Source organism: Rhinatrema bivittatum, chromosome 6 (genome assembly GCF_901001135.1).
Source record: "Rhinatrema bivittatum chromosome 6, aRhiBiv1.1, whole genome shotgun sequence".
NCBI lineage: Eukaryota > Metazoa > Chordata > Amphibia > Gymnophiona > Rhinatrematidae > Rhinatrema > Rhinatrema bivittatum.
Genome location: NC_042620.1, coordinates 6133534 through 6148881, shown reverse-complemented (window position 1 = coordinate 6148881; position 15348 = coordinate 6133534). Strand labels below are relative to the sequence as shown.

The following is a 15348-nucleotide window of genomic DNA, read 5'->3' as shown; positions in this document are numbered from 1 at the left end:
TTCTGCACTTATGCCAACAGGCGGTTCGGGTCCTCTGCAACAATGCGATGACTGTGGCCTATATCAACTGTCAAGGAGGCACCAGAAGTCAAGTTGTAGCCGATGAGGTGGAGCAAAATCTTGCGATGCTGGCAGCTTCCCACATTCTCGGGAAGGACAACATACAAGCGGACTTCCTCAGTTGGAGGCGCATAGATCCTGGAGAGTGGGAACTCTCGGATGGAGCAATGGATCTCAAGTCTCGAAGATGGGGGACTCCCCACATGGACTTGATGGCAACGCGGGACAATGCCAAGGCTCCTCGCTTCTTCAATCGCAGGAGAGATCATGGCGCAGAGGGGGAAGATGCGCTAGTGCTTCCCTGGCCAACCTCCATTCTCCTGTATGTGTTTCCTCCTTGGCCTCTGGTGGGCAAGGTGCTTCGCAGGATAGAGGTCCACCCAGGGACGGTAATCCTAGTGGCGCCCGAGTGGCCCAGACGTCCGTGGTTTGTGGCCCTAGTCAATCTAGCCGTGGACAGCCCTCTACGACTCAGCATCTTCCACAACTTCTCCATCAAGGGCCTATATATTTTGACCAGGCAGCTTGCTTCTGTCTGTCGGCTTGGCTTTTGAAAGGAGGAGAGTGAGGAAGAAGGGCTATTCTGAGGAGGTCATCATTACATTGCTACAAGCCAGGATAATGTATGAGAGGGAGATAGACATTTGAGTATGGAGAGTTTTTGAGACATGGTGTCATGAGAGAGAGATTCTTCCCAGACACGTTACGATTGCTCAAATGTTAAGTTTTTTGCAAACTGGTTTGGTCAAGGGCTTGTCCTTTAACTCCCTCTGGGTACAGGTGGCGACCGTAGGTACGCTGGTTGGTAGCTCGGTGGCGGCACATCCAGATGTGATGCGTTTCCTCAGAGGAGTAAGACATTTGAAGCCCCCGGTATGTCCGATGTGGAGTCTTAATTTGGTTCTTCGCGTCTTGTGTGATCCGCAGTTTGAACCCCTTAAAACTGTAACATTGAAGGACCTTACTTTGAAAACGGTGTTTTTGGTGGCTATCTGCTCAGCTCGCCGAATTTCTGAGTTGCAGGTTCTCTCCTGTAGGGAACCCTTTTTGAGGATCTGTCTCGGGAGTTTCTCTTTGTACGGTTCCGTCCTTTTGCCCAAAGTGGTCTCCTCTTTTCATTTAAGCCAATCGGTTGAGCTTCCAGCTTTTCCTGATTTGTCGAATGATGTACAACATGCACTAGAGCTTAGTCAGCTAGATGTTCAGCGTTCCTTGTTGTGTTACTTGGAAGTCACTAATTCTTTCAGACTCAGATCATTTGTTTGTCCTATGGAGCAGTCCCAAGAAAGGTCACAAGGGGTGTAAGACGATGATTGCACGATGGTTGAAAGAAGCCATATTGTCTGCATACATTTGTAAAGGGAGACATGTTCCGGAGGGCCCATTCTATTCGTTCTCAAGCAACCTCGTGGGCCGAATGCCAGTTGGTATTGCCTCAGGAGATTTGCAGAGCGGCTACTTGGAAGATGCTCCACACTTTTGCTCGCCACTACCGCTTGGACGTTCAGGCGCCCGGAATTTTTGGCAGTGGCGTACTGCGCACGGGACTTGCAAGGTCCAACTCGGTTTAGGGAAGCTTTGGTACATCCCATGGTCTGGACTGATCCGGGTATGTACAGGGAAAAGAAAATTGGTTCTTACCTGATAATGTTTGTTCCTGTAGTACCACGGATCAGTCCAGACGCCCGCCCAAAGACTAGGAGTGGGTATCAGGGATATCTGTAATGACCGCATGCACATATTCAGTTTTATATGTTCGTTCTTAAAGTTCTTGTTTGATTCATTGCTAGTCTAATTCTGCTTTGATACTCTATACTGAAGGGATGCAGGAGGCACACCAGATTAAGTGAGGGTGCCTTTCAAGTTTTCTCTGTCTCCACCTGCTGGAAAGGAGGCATAACCCACAGTTTGGACTGATCCATGGTACTACAGGAACGAAAATTATCAGGTAAGAACCAATTTTCTTTTCATCCAGGACCAGTGATTCTGGTGGCAACGGAGTGGCCATGGCGTCCATGGTTTGCAGACTTGATCAACCTAGCGGTGGACGGTCCTCTTCGGCTTGCCATCTACTGGACCTACTGCGTCAGGGACCAGTTTATTTCGATCAGGCAGATCAATTCTGTCTAGCTGCTTGGCTTTTGAAAGGTGGCGTCTGAAGGAAAAGGTTATTCAGACGCAGTCATTGCTACGCTCTTGCAATCTAGGAAGTCTTCCAGCTCTCTATCCTATGTGAGGGTGTGGAGCGTTTTTGATTCCTGGTGTTCCGGCTGGAATGTGGACCCCAGAAGAGCCTCTAGGCGCCATATTTTGACCTTCCTTCAGGATGGTTTGGCAGAAGGGTTGTCCTTCAAGTCACTTAAGGTTCAAGTGGCGGTGCTGGGTTGCTGCCGAGGCAAGGTTCGTGGCGCTTCGCTTTTGGCACATCCGGACATTGTCCGTTTTCTTTGAGGTGTGAAGCACCTGCGCCCTCCCGTTAGACAGCCGTGCCTGTCTAGTGGATCCTTAATGTGGTCTTGCGGAGCCTCTGCGGCGTGCGACTATAAAGGATCTCACTTTGAAAGTGGTTTTTTTGGTGGCTACCTGTTCGACGCTCAGAATTTCCGAACTTCAAGCTCTTTCCTGCAGGGAGCCCTTTTTGAGAATCTCGGACAAGGGAATTTCCTTGTGGACTGTGCCTTCTTTCTTGCCCAAGGCGGTGTCCTCCTCCTTTCACGTTAATCAGTCGGTGGAGCTCCCGTCCTTCTCAAACTTAGATCTGGCAGCAGCGCACACTAGAGATTTGCGTTGCCTAGACATCAAACGAGCCTTGCTGAAATACTTGGAGGTCACAAATAATCTCCACGTGTCAGATCACCTTTTTGTGTTGTGCATTGGTGCCAAGAAAGGGCATAAGGCATCAAAAGCGACTATTGCGAGGCGGTTGAAAGAGGCGATTAATTCTGCATGTATTTGTCAGGGTCGCCCGATTCCAGAACGTTCCCGGGTGCTTTCTACTCGCGCTCAGGCAGCCTCTTGGGCAGAGTGTCAGTTAGTCTCTCCTCAGGAGATCTGTAGGGCATCTACGTGGAAGTCATTGCACACCTTTGCCAGACATTGTCGCTTAATGTCTGGTCCTCGGGGGCTGGAAAGTTTGGCACCAGTGTGCTGCGAGCAGGACTCTCCCAGTCCCACCCTACTTAGGGAAGCTCTGGTACATCCCAGCGTCTGGACTGATCCGGGTACGTACAGGGAAAGGAAAATTTCTTCTTACCTGCTAATTTTCGTTCCTGTAGTACCACGGATCAGTCCAGAGTCCCGCCCTGGATTAGCAAAGGGTATTGGGAGAGTCTGCTCGATCTGGCTGTTTTTGCTGTGTGGTCTATGAAGAAGCATAAGGTTTGTTGATCCCACACAGGTTTTTGGTGTGAGGGCGTTTTGTTGGTGCCTGTTTTATGGTGATCCTCTTCCCCCTGTTCATTTAGGGGAGTAGGCATAATTCTTCTTTATACTTCTGGCTTGGGTAGAGATTAATACTGAGGGACTGCAGGAGCCACCTCGTTTTAAGTGACAGTAGCAGTAAAACTTTCTCTGCCTCCATCTGCTGGAGGGGGGGCAAAATCCAGGAGTCTGGACTGATCTGTGGTACCACAGGAACGAAAATTAGCAGGCAAGAACCAATTTTCCTTTGGTGGACATGGGCTTTTTTTCACTGATTTGTCTCCTGTGTTATAATAAGGCCTTCACAGAATTTTTTTTTTTGTTATAACATTAAAATTCCCAGGAAAAATGAAATAAAAACTGAAAATGAAAGTTCCTAGATATACCCTTAGCAGTCTGGGCAGGAATAACTGGGCCATCTGGTCGTGCTGCCCAAGAAGTGGCCAGCAGCAGCCTCCTGACCCTGGCTGACCGTGAAGGAGTACGTGCAGGGCCCCCCAGCTCTGAGGTAAAGATGGCGGTTTCTCTCGCAGGTACCTGCAGGAGTATGCCGCCCTGGGTACAGGAGGCGGGATTTACCACTTCCGCGACCAGATCCTCTCCGGTGGCCCTGAAGCCTTCTTCGTCATGAATGCAGATGTCTGCTCAGAGTTTCCGCTCCTGGAGATGCTGGATTTTCAGAAGCACCTAGGGAACGCACACAGCTTCATTATGCTGGGGACAACGGTAAGGAGAGGTTCTTTTGGAGCTTTACCCCCGTCTTAACAAGAAAGGTCCAGGTGCTGAGCACAGGGCTTACTGGGGAATGTGGCAGAGGGCTCCAGTAGCCAAAATCAGGGCTTGCTGGGGGATTCATCAAGGAAGGCGTAAGGAGAGCACATGAAGGCAGGTCTAGTGCCAAAGAACAGGACGCAAAGGACCCATGAGGCTGGTGAATGTGATGTGATGAGACCCCTTGCACGTGGCACCATCCCACTCAATGCCCCTTACATCTCTCTGCATTTCACAGGCAAACAGGACACAGTCCCTGAACTATGGCTGCATCGTGGCCAAAGCAGACACCCAGGAGGTAAGGCTGACCAGCCAGAAGTGTTCAGCACCAGACCACAAGACCCGCTGCTGCAGATTTCCTATTGTTACTCCCTACTCAAATCATTGTCTGTCCCATGTGTCCTCATCTGCTCCCCTCTCTATCCCATGTTCCCCCTCGCTCTCAGGTCGCTTGTATCTCGTATTCTCCCTCCACGCCCCGTCCCTTTGTCCTGCACCCCTCCCTTTTCTCATGTTCTTGTTCTGTGTTGCCCTCCTCAAGTCACAAGCGAGAGCTCATTTGCTGTTCTGCACGCCCTAAGGTCCTGCACTATGTGGAGAAACCCAGCACCTTTGTCAGTGATATCATAAACTGCGGGATCTACCTTTTCACGCCGGCCATCTTCCAGCACATCGGAGAAGTGTTCCAGCGCCACCATCAGGAGCCGTTTCTGTGAGTCTCCGCTCCCTCCCCAGGGAACTTCTGACTTCACCTCCTCCCGTGAATCATTTAGTGTGAAGGTCAAGGCACAATCTCTACATTTATCTCTGTTCATATGGTTTCTTTTCTTCCATCTCCTTGAACCTCCTGTCATCCTTCTGGTCCATGAACGCCCCCCCCCCTCAGGTGTTCCTTCCCCAGGTAAGTGCTCATTACTGCTGTAGTCAGCGCCACCAGCTCACAGGATACTATGGTCCCTCCAGCAGGCATCAGGGAATCAGACAAATAACGCTAGACGAGAGCTGCGCACAGTCCTCCCACCGATGCAGTTTGTGGCATAACAATGCTGAGCCACCTCTGTAGCTCCTGCCCACAGCTACCTTCCTCTGTGCCACGGGACTCATGTTTAGCCAGTATCGCTCTCCTCCCTGCAGCGGTAACTCCGCTTCCCCTTGTACCGCAGAGCTAGGATTGTCATTCTGCCTTGAACAGTTAACGTCATTGTTTTTACAATAGAAAGCTTTTCAGGATCTTGAGGGAGGTAAGAACATGACCGAATCTGATAGCTACGGGTAGGGGCAGATAGGTGGTGCTGTGTATGTGATGGACAGTCCCAGCGTGGGTTGTGCCATGAGCTGGACAATTCTGTGCCATCAGCAGGTCCTCTGCGTGTGGCGCTGCACCCTTGGATGGAACAACCCCGTCATCTGTTGCTGAATGTGAGGAGATGTGCTGTGCGATGAAATGTGCTCAGCTTTACCTGCCTCTTTGATGCTGACTGATAATCCTGTCTTGCAGCGAGGATAGTGCCAATGGCTGGCAGCGTGCAGAGGTGATCCGCCTGGAGCAGGATATCTTCACAGCCCTGGCCGGGCACGGCAGGCTCTACGTCTTCAAGACTAACAGCTTCTGGAGTCAGATAAAATCAGCTGGGTGAGCACAGGGAGTGGAGCTGGGGAAAGGAAAGAGGGTACATGGGTCCTGCTGGGAGGGAATATAGGGTGGGGGGAGGGAGGCAGGCGAGGGGATCGTGAGATATTGAGGGGTGGGGAGCACAGTGTGCTGGGGAAAGGTAGCAATAAACATAGCTTAAGAACAGCCAAACCTCACTACAAAGGTCCGTCTAGCCCAAGCTCCTGTGAGAGCTGCAAGCAGCAGGGTTTTAAGGACAGACAGAGAGGTGTCTACCCCATGTCGCACCCTTCCAGAGTCCAGCACTCGGCCCGTGCCTCATCTTATCCTCTCTCTCAGCCCAGTTATACTACGTGCCGGTGAGTTGCATGATCAGGTGCAGCCTGCTTCTTGAGGTAGGAGACACAGTGACTAACGCTGCCTTCTTTATCTGTTCCACCTTGCATGATTTTGAGCGTGAGAAGTTTCACTTGTTTCCCCCCTGCGTTACTCTGTATTCTTATTGCTGAAATCATCTGCCACTTTATTGACCCTGCAGGCAGCTGTGCATGAGCCCATTGTAACTAGTCAGCGGCAGCTTTGGCTTTAATTCAGAGTAATTTCATTCTTTATTCTTGTTTCCTGACGCCATATGACCAGCACTGCTCCTTCACAGTGAAATCCAGTTGTTTATTCCTATTCTGTCTCTTATCTTTGAGACAGTGGTGGATCCAGCAGAGAACTTTGCCTTTGATTCCCAGACAGCTATTAACTTGATGCCTTTTGAATGGCCATGGCTTCTGGCAGCTCAAGGCACTTTACAACCACACTAATAAAATAATTCAGACCCACCCACTAACTTAAATATACATATTTAAAATGTTATTACAATACACTTTTATAAAACAGCCTCAATTTCTTGATCCACCTTACATATATCTGCTCTAGATAAGTAGAAAGCCACCACCCCAAATCTAGTCTGACCATAACTTCACCTCGCATCCCTTTAACCACTGCTTACACTGACCAGCGTCTGGAAAAGTCTAGTGAAAAAGCCAGCCCTTTGTTTCCTGAACGATAATTCCCTGTACGGACCCAGATCAGTCCAGACGCCTGGGTTTTGTACCCTCGACAGCAGACGGAGACAAAGCTTTATTGAAACTGGTATATAATGAAGCGTGCCACCGGTTGTCCCTCAGTATTTTTCTGTCTCCAGCAGATGGTGCAAAACCTACAGTCTGGGGGGAAAAAAAAAAAGATTTCTAGGAGGAATTTCTGCTCGCAGGATTCCTGGTGGGACTATCCTCCCTGGTCGAGGCGGGTGAGCACGGGCTTGGTGAACCTTTTTAGCTCTGTCTGAGAATCCGTGGGGCAGATATCTGGTGGTCCAGATCCCTCAGCCCACAAATGACAGCCTGGTGACCTGCTGGCAGCCCCCTTCTCCAGCATTGGATGGAGCAGGAAAGTATCCAGAGGATTTAAACTTTATATTTTTTCTTTTAGTTTACTTGGGGAGGCTTGTTAAAGTTTCTGTTTTGAAAAAAAAAATTGTTAAAGTTGTTTCAAGCTGACTTCCTTCATTGCTCCTGGTGGCCGGGGTTCCCTCTGAAGAGGCGCAGGGCAGCTGGTAAGTCAGGCTGTCTTTGGATGCATGCTGGAGGTAGGGACCGCGGCGGCTAGAGTTAGAGGTCAGTGCCATGCCGCGCGCTTCCATTTGCTGGGCCTGCAGGGAGTTGCGTCATCTTTGCGCCAGTGCGCTTCAGGTGGGGAGGATGCCTTGGCAGGGTCCTCCCTCTGGGTTTGATCAGCTTCCTCTTCGGTGCATCAAGCCAGGCCTTGCGCTGGAGCGCCTTGGAGAGCAGGTCAGCGGCTGCCATGCAGCTCCCTTCGGCTTCCAGGGGGCCCGATGTTTCTCCACCTCATTTGTCCCCAGTTGGGTGCATTGTGGAGGGAAGGATTTCCCTCTACACATTGGCTCTGCGGAGCAGACTGTGACTTTGAGGCCTCCCAGCCTTTTTCTTAATATTTTGTGCTTCTGATGAACCAGGCCTTTTTAGCCTAGAAAGCTTCAGGACGACACAAAAAGGTCACAGTCTCTTCCGGCAGCGGCGTCCTAGATCGCGCATCAATTCAGCTCCATCTAAGCGCAAGTGCACGGATGAGGTCTGGTGCATTTGAGGCCTACCCTTGGGGTCAGAGGGACCCACAGGGAGATACAGATGATTCTGAGGATCTGCAGGGATCCCCAGGAGAACCCTCGGGAGTGGATCCGCTGCAGGACCCGGAGGAGGATGATCTCAAGGTGGTCCCGCCGCTCTCGCAGAGAGGAGGTCTGCCCACAGATTCCACAGGTTCTTAAGGAACTTGGATTCAAGATGCCTCAGGAGGAGTCTGGTTTGGAGGGAGCAGATCCCATATGAGATGGGTTAAGGCAAGGGTGTTCCCTTTTCATAAGTCGGTGAAGAAGCTGGTGGTTCGGGAGTGGGATACACCTGCATTTAGGCTCATAGAGGTCAGAGCTATGGCTAAACTCTTATCTGTTACTGGAGGATACCTTGAAGTGTTGGCTCTTCCCAAGGTGGATCTTTGTGTCTGCGATTGCCAAGAAGACTACTATTCCAGGGGCAGACTACGCTGCCTTGCGTGATGGGCAGGATCGTAAGCTGGAGCTTCATCTCATAGAGGCAAAAACTCATAACAACATTTTTTTTAAAATATATCCAAAGCAAAAAACCTGTGAGGGAGTCGGTTGGACCATTAGATGACTAAGGGGCTCTTAGGAAAGATGAGGCCATTGCAGAAAGACTAAATGATAGAGATCTTGAACGAGTAGATGTGAATTGGTTATTTACACTTTCGGATAATAGGAGGACTAGGGGGCATTGCATGAAGTTAGCAAGTAGCACATTTAAGACTAATCGAAGGACATTCTTTTTTACTCAATGCACAATAAAGCTCTGGAATTTGTTGCCAGAGGATGTGGTTAGTGCAGTTAGTGTAGCTGGGTTCAAAAAAGGTTTGGATAGGTTCTTGGAGGAGAAGTCCATTACCTGCTATTAATCAAGTTTACTTAGGGAATAGCCACTGCTATTAATTGCATCAGTAGCATGGGATTTTCTTAGTGTTTGGGTAATTGTCAGGCTCTTATGGCCTGGATTGGCCACTGTTGAAAACAGGATGCTGGGCTTGATGGACCCTTGGTCTGACCCAGCATGGCAATTTCTTATTTTAAGAACATAAGATATTGCCATGCTTGGGTCAGACCAAGGGTCCATCAAGCCCAGCATCCTGTTTCCAACAGAGGCCAAACCAGGCCCCAAGAACCTGGCAATTACCCAACAGCATCGAATGGACTTCTCTTCCAAGAACTTATCCAACCTTTTTTGAACCCAGCTACACTAACTGCACTAACCACATCCTCTGGCAACAAATTCCAGAGCTTTATTGTGTGTTGAGTGAAAAAGATTTTTCTCCGATTAGTCTTAAATGTGCTACTTGGTTCTGATGCTTTCTGTGATCTTGTTAGGACCTCTTCTCGAATCATGATGTCGGCGGTGCCTGTTAGACATTTGTTATGGTTATGTAACTGGTCAGCTGACGTGTGCTCCAAGGTGCAACTGGGAGTGCTCCCTTATAAAGGGAAGCTTTTGTTTGGGAATGACCTGGAGCAGATAATGAAGCATCTAGGTGCGTTCAGGTTGCTCATGTTGCTGGCGGACAAGCCTAAGCACAGAAAATTTGTGTGGGCTGGGTTCCGGGATAATCGGAGGTTTCCTCAATGCAAGCGTTCAAGAGGTCCGCAGCAGCAAGACCCTGCCAGGATATCCTCCTGAAATCAGTCCTTTTGCAGGGCCAAGAAGCCCTTTGGGACAATTCAGGGACTAGTGCAGCTGCTAAGACCTCGCAATGAAGTGAGGCTGGCCCACTCTTCAGTTCCAGCAGCCGGAGGGCTTTTGGTGCTCTTTTTCAAGGAGTAGGTCAAGATTACCATGGACCAGTAGGTCCTCCAGGTGATAAAAGATGGCTATGCTTTAGCATTTTCTTGTCCCATCAGAGACACCTTTCTTGTGTCCCCTTGTGGTCTTCTTGCAGTGGTTCAAGGAACTGTGGATCGCTTGAAGCAACTAGGAACCATATTGCCAGTTCCACTAGAAGAGCAGCGCACGGGGAGATATTCTATTTACTTCGTGGTACCAAAAAAAGTTCTCTTTGTCCCATTTTGGATTTAAAGAGGGTGAATTCGGCCCTCAGCGTTCCCCATTTTTGCATGGAGACCCTAAGGTCAGTCACTGCGGCGGTGCAAAAAGGGAAGTATTTATCGTCTCTGGACCTGACAGAGGCTTATTTACACATGGTCATCTGGAAAAAGCACCAGAGGTTCCTCCACTTCATGCTAAATCGGGGGAACATCTGCGGTTTTGAGTCCTTTCCCTTTGGTCTGGCTACAGCGGCACATACATTCACCAAGGTGATGGTGGTGGTGGCAGCAGCCTTAAGAAGAGAAGGGGTGCTAGTGCATCCATACCTGGACGACTGGCTCATGTGGGTGAAGTCGGATGTTCTTTGTTAACGGTCAGAGGTGAATGCTGCGATGAATCTTGTTCCCTCTCATTCCCTGGAGTATCTGGGGGCACAGTTCAACACAAAGGAGGGGAGAGCTTATCTCACAGAGGAGAGGATTGTGAAGTTACAGGGTCAGGTTCATCACCTGTTACAGTGCCCAGGGTTTGGGACTATTTGCAAGTCCTAGGTTCTGTGTCGTCAACTCTGGAGTTAGTTCCATGGGCTGCGTCAGGGTCAGCGGCAAAGTCCCACGGTGCGGGCAAGCATTCTGCTCGGCAGGAGGCACAAGCCAATCCGTTTTCATGGCCATTTTGAAAACATTATAGGCAGTTCAAATGGAGACGCCTGAGGGAGGGGATCTCCCGCCAGATCTCTCCCCTGCTCTTTCAAACCCTGAGAGCCCTCAGGATTTGCTGCCCAATCTTTTTGCTATTGATGTTGACCCCGATCCCCTGGAAGGGGGCCTGTAGGAGGCCCAGCTGTTTTTACTCCGGGCTTTGGGTTCTTAATGCACAAAGCATGCCTAGCCAGCCAGCTGCAGCAAAGTGGTGGTCACTGCTCGGGCGGCCAGAGGAGCCTCCCAGGAAGGTACCCAAGTGGCTGGAGCCAGAGGGATCTCTTTGAGGTCCGAGGTGCCCTTGGGTAGGGCTCAAATATCCCGGACCCTGAGTTGAGCCTGACTCTGCCTTGCTCCTTCTGCCCGTCTCGGGGGGCGATCTGGACGAGGGGCCAGAAAAGGTTCCTCACCTGGAGGAAGGCGACCCGAATGTCGTTCGCCTGGTCCTCAGAGAGGAGTTGGATCCTCTCATTCCGCATGTCCTAACAGAGTTAGGAATTGCGCTCCCTCCAGAGGTCTCGGCACAGGATTCTGTAGATCCTGGTGGTTTGCGAGGTACAGCCAAAACTTTCCAGTTCAATCATATGGTTCAGCAGTTATTGGTCCGGGAGTGGGATAATCTGGAGTCTGACTTGAGTGTGGGCCAGGCTGTGGACAAACTTTACCCTTTGCCTCAGGAGACCATGATGCTTTTGAAAGTTCCAAAGGTAGATACCTCCATTTTGGCCGTCACAAAACGAACCACTATTCCAGTGGCAGGGGCAATGGCCCTTAAGGATCTCCTGGATAGGAAGCTTGAGGCGCATCTCAAGCGGAGATTCGATGTCTCTATCCTTGGCATTTGGGCTGCTGTTTGTAGCAGTTTCATGCTCTGGGCAAGCCTGAGATGGATGCAGCAGCTGCTGGCTACCAGGGACCTACCGCCTCAGGACTCAGCGCAGGTAGAGCACTTGGAGGCAGTGGTAGCATATGGTGCGAATGCTTTTTATGACCTCCTTCGTACCTCCTCTAGGACGATAGATTCCACAGTCTCGGCAAGGAGATTCAGATGGTTGATTAAGTCTCTGGGCGACAATACAGTCCATAAGTTCCCGGCGGACATATCTAAGGCATCTAAAGGCTTTCTTCCGACATGCTCTCGTTTCCAGGGGCAGAGACGCTTCCAATAGCGCACAGCCCTTGCTCCGGGCCAGTGACAAGCCTCGGAGAGGTCTCAACCCTGGTCTCATTCCTTTCGAAGCCGTGGACCAGCTCGAGAAGGCATCGGCCAGGGGTCCTTGGGGCCCAAGTTTTCCCAATGAGATGTGGAGAGCCCATTTCTTGATCCCAGCTGTGGGCGGCTGGCTGTCCCTGTTTTTTCAAGGAATGGGCCAAGTTAACGTCCGCCCAGTGGATTGTAAAAGCATCATAGAACATGGCTATGCGTTAGACTTTGCTCGGCCTCTCCGAGACATATTCATGACCTCTCCACGCTGATTCCTTTAAAAAAAAAAAAAAAGCAGATTGTTCAGCGGACCCTCCACAGGCTAGAGGGCCTCAGACCTTCATTCCTGTTCCTCAGGGAGAATGGAATATGGAGCGTTATTCCCTCTACTTCGTGGTACCGAAGGAGGAAGGCTCTTTCCGCCCTTTCCTGGACCTGAAAAAAAGTAAACAGGACCCTCAAAGTGCTGCATTCTCACATGGAGACCCTGCGATCGATCATTGAGGTGGTCCACAGCGGGGAGTTCTTGGCTTCCCTGGCTTTGGCGGCAGCATATAGGGATTCATAAGGATCACCTGAAGTTTCTTTGGTTCATGATCCTCTGAATGCACTTCCAGTTCCATCCCCTCCCATTCGGTCCATCTACAGCTCCTCACACTTTCATCAAGGTGATGGTGGTAGTTGCGGTAGCCCTTCAACGGGACAGTGTACTGGTTCACCCGTACCGCACGACTGGCTCATTCTGGCGAAGTCGAAAGAACTCTGCGAGCTGGTGGTCAGCAAACTCTTGTACCTTCTGCAGTCCCTTGGATGGGTAGTCAATCAGTCCAAGAGCCATCTTTGTCCTTCTCAGGTCTTGGACGTCCTGGGGGTGTGGTTAGACTCCCGAGTGGGGAAGGTCTTCCTGCAGGAGGAGCGGATTACCAAGCTAATGCAGCAAGTTAGACATCTCTTGGCGGCTCCTTTACCCAGGATTTGGGACGATTTGCAGGTCCTTGGCTCGATGACCTCCACTCTGGAATTGGTTCCAAGGGCATTTGCTAATATGAAGCCTTTACAGAGGACTTTACTCTCTCGCTGGGATCCAAGGTCAGAGGAATTCCAGATCCCTTACTGCTCACAGATTCCACTAGGGCAAGTCTTGCTTGGTGGCTTGCCCCAGATCACTTGAAGCGCTGGGTGGACCTCTAGGTGCCTCAGTGGGTAATAGTGACCACAGATGCCAGTCTCTCTAGTTGGGGAGCAGTGTGCCAGTCTCATTTGGTCCAGGGCCAGTGGTCGCAGGAGGATGCCTAGTGCTCCATCAATCAGCTGGAAATTAGCGCAGTAAGTCTAGCATTGCAGAATTCTCTGTCTCTCAGGCACAACTGGGCAGTGCAAGTCTTGTCCGGCAATCTGACGACGGTAGCCTATATCAGCCGCCAAAGAAGAACCAAGAGTCGCTCAGTGGCCTTGAAAGTGGAGCAGCTGATGTCGCTAGCAAGGCTAGATGCTGTTCCGCCCAGGACATCTCACATTGGCATCTCAGAGACATGGTGGAAAGAGGATAACCAATGGGACAGTGCTATACCGGGGTACAAATTATATCGCAATGACAGAGAGGAGCAGTCGGGAGGAGGTGTGGCGCTTTATGTCCGGGATGGCATAGAGTCCAACAGGATAAACATCCTGCATGAGACTAAATACAAAATTGAATCTTTATGGGTAGAAATCCCTTGTGTATCAGGGAAGACTACAGTGATAGGGGTATACTACCGTCCACCTGGTCAAGATGGTGAGATGGACAATGAAATGCTAAGAGAAATTAGGGAAGCTAACCAAATTGGTAGTGCAGTAATAATGGGAGACTTCAATTACCCCAATATAGACTGGGTAAATGTATCATCGGGTCACGCTAGAGAGATAACGTTCCTGGATGGAATAAATGATAGCTTTATGGAGCAATTGGTTCAGGAACCGACGAGAGAGGGAGCAATTTTAGATCTAATTCTCAGTGGAGCACAGGACTTGGTGAGAGAGGTAACGGTGGTGGGGCCACTTGGCAATAGTGATCATAATATGATCAAATTTGATTTAATGACTGGAAAAGGAACAGTGTGCAAATCCAAGGCTCTCGTGCTAAACTTTCAAAAGGGAAACTTTGATAAAATGAGAAAAATTGTTAGAAAAAAACTGAAAGGAGCAGCTACAAAAGTAAAAAATGTCCAAGAGGCGTGGTCATTGTTAAAAAAATACCATTCTAGAAGCACAATCCAGATGTATTCCACACATTAAGAAAGGTGGAAAGAAGGCAAAACGATTACCGGCATGGTTAAAAGGGGAGGTGAAAGAAGCTATTTTAGCCAAAAGATCTTCATTCAAAAATTGGAAGAAGGATCCAACAGAAGAAAATAGGATAAAGCATAAACATTGGCAAGTTAAATGTAAGACATTGATAAGACAGGCTAAGAGAGAATTTGAAAAGAAGTTGGCTGTAGAGGCAAAAACTCACAGTAAAAACTTTTTAAAATATATCCGAAGCAGAAAGCCTGTGAGGGAGTCAGTTGGACCGTTAGATGATCGAGGGGTTAAAGGGGCACTTAGAGAAGATAAGGCCATCGCGGAAAGATTAATTGATTTCTTTGCTTCGGTGTTTACTGAAGAGGATGTTGGGGAGGTACCCGTAATGGAGAAGGTTTTCATGGGTAATGATTCAGATGGACTGAATCAAATCACGGTGAACCTAGAAGATGTGGTAGGCCTGATTGACAAACTGAAGAGTAGTAAATCACCTGGACCGGATGGTATACACCCCAGAGTTCTGAAGGAACTAAAAAATGAAATTTCAGACCTATTAGTAAAAATTTGTAACTTATCATTAAAATCATCCATTGTACCTGAAGACTGGAGGATAGCAAATGTAACCCCAATATTTAAAAAGGGCTCCAGGGGCGATCCGGGAAACTACAGACCGGTTAGCCTGACTTCAGTGCCAGGAAAAATAGTGGAAAGTGTTATAAACATCAAAATCACAGAACATATAGAAAGACATGGTTTAATGGAACAAAGTTAGCATGGCTTTACCCAGGGCAAGTCTTGCCTCACAAATCTGCTTCACTTTTTTGAAGGAGTTAATAAACATGTGGATAAAGGTGAACCGGTAGATATAGTATACTTGGATTTTCAGAAGGCGTTTGACAAAGTTCCTCATGAGAGGCTTCTAGGAAAAGTAAAAAGTCATGGGATAGGTGGCGATGTCCTTTCGTGGATTGCAAACTGGCTAAAAGACAGGAAACAGAGAGTAGGATTAAATGGCAATTTTCTCAGTGGAAGGGAGTGGACAGTGGAGTGCCTCAGGGATCTGTATTGGGACCCTTACTGTTTAATATATTTATAAATGATCTGGAAAGAAATACGACGAGT

General features: G+C 49.3%; 1 protein-coding gene across 2 annotated transcripts in view; it reads left to right on the top strand.

Annotated features, from left to right (window-relative positions):
- Nucleotides 1-15348, top strand: part of GMPPA (GDP-mannose pyrophosphorylase A) — a 71121-nt gene that overhangs the window by 23529 nt on the left and 32244 nt on the right. The window contains exons 5-9 of one of the 2 annotated variants that reach the window (XM_029605008.1): nt 4014-4206; nt 4490-4549; nt 4833-4963; nt 5138-5152; nt 5750-5884. In XM_029605008.1, coding sequence (XP_029460868.1) covers nt 4014-4206; nt 4490-4549; nt 4833-4963; nt 5138-5152; nt 5750-5884 — 534 coding nt within the window. The remainder of the gene's footprint in view (nt 1-4013; nt 4207-4489; nt 4550-4832; nt 4964-5137; nt 5153-5749; nt 5885-15348) is intronic. The other variant, XM_029605009.1, reaches the window with a different exon arrangement.